Source organism: Trichinella spiralis (assembly GCF_000181795.1).
Source record: "Trichinella spiralis strain ISS 195 chromosome Unknown Scfld4244, whole genome shotgun sequence".
In the NCBI taxonomy this organism is placed as follows: Eukaryota; Metazoa; Nematoda; class Enoplea; order Trichinellida; family Trichinellidae; genus Trichinella; species Trichinella spiralis.
This window is the reverse complement of record NW_003531183.1, coordinates 1-1,036: the sequence shown is the minus strand read 5'-3', so window position 1 is coordinate 1,036 and position 1,036 is coordinate 1. Positions and strand designations below refer to the sequence as shown.

Genomic DNA, 1,036 nt, shown 5'->3' with positions numbered 1-1,036 from the left:
TAACGACCTTCAGACAGACGCGGCGTCGAGTCAACTCAACACCGCAATGTGCGTTCAAATTCTATGTCAACGTGCTGCAATTCACATAAACTTTCGAGTCTCGCCTCGTTTTCATCGACGTACGAGCCAAGTGATCCACCGTTAACAGTGATAATTTTATTTTTGTTCATCGATATGCAGCACATAAGCAATGCTCACTGAACAGAAAACACACCACAAGAGCACTACCGACTGCTTTTATCATTTGTACAAAATAACAAATCGTTTTTCACACAATAAAAATGCACGCTCCACACAAAAAATGCGCGCATTTTCACTTTGATTGGACGTGGCGGTTGACCAAACCTATTGAAACCCAAGCACATTATGAAATATATCAAGCACATTACACTGCACTTGATTATTTCTAATCGGTTACTCATTTTGGTCACACTCTTTAAACCTGATGCACAACACATCACACATGAAAATAGAATAAAACCACAGCACCCGTCTGCACAACAAATGCAACACAACTCAATTCACAGCCAGACACAATATCAACCACAGTACTACTACACTACTGCCAACCGTCATGTTGCACAAGTCGTCAATCGATCTGCTAAAATTAGATCGACGCAGAACGCCCAGGTACCAAACGTCACTGATGACTTTATTCATGCATATACACACACAAATCAAGTCATTTTATTGTGTCTGGATTACAAAGAAAACCACCACAACTGATGATACACGTTACAAATGATTTATTATTTTCCTTTCTGCACAGAGCGAAAGAATGTAGCATCATTTTCACGCATCAGTAGTGAGGATGAATACAACAAAGATCAACTGCACACAACACAAAGTGCAACTGCTCTTTTTGCACACATTACAAATCAATCACATTTCATGTATAAAAATACGATAATGATCCTTCCGCAGGTTCACCTACGGAAACCTTGTTACGACTTTTACTTCCTCTAGATGATTTGGTTTGGGAAATTTCCCGGCGCGAAGCCGAATACATATCCGATCCGAATCCACCACAGTGCGA

The 1,036-nt window shown here is 40.3% G+C and overlaps 1 protein-coding gene and 1 non-coding gene across 2 annotated transcripts; one reads left to right on the top strand and one right to left on the bottom strand.

The window, feature by feature from the left end:
- Window positions 1–3: 3 nt before the first annotated feature.
- Window positions 4–150, bottom strand: Tsp_14917. Its single transcript has one exon. It is a non-coding gene; the product is annotated as a 5.8S ribosomal RNA (ribosomal RNA).
- Window positions 151–366: 216 nt separating this feature from the next.
- On the top strand, window positions 367–726 carry Tsp_14916 (conserved hypothetical protein). Its single transcript, XM_003367455.1, has one exon. The coding sequence runs from the start codon at window positions 367–369 to the stop codon at window positions 724–726; it is 360 nt and encodes a 119-aa protein (XP_003367503.1).
- Window positions 727–1,036: the final 310 nt, after the last annotated feature.

What these genes read in the sequence shown, in the direction of transcription:
- Tsp_14916 (XM_003367455.1), top strand. Translation starts at nt 367, where the DNA reads ATGAAATATATCAAGCACATTACACTGCACTTGATTATTTCTAATCGG.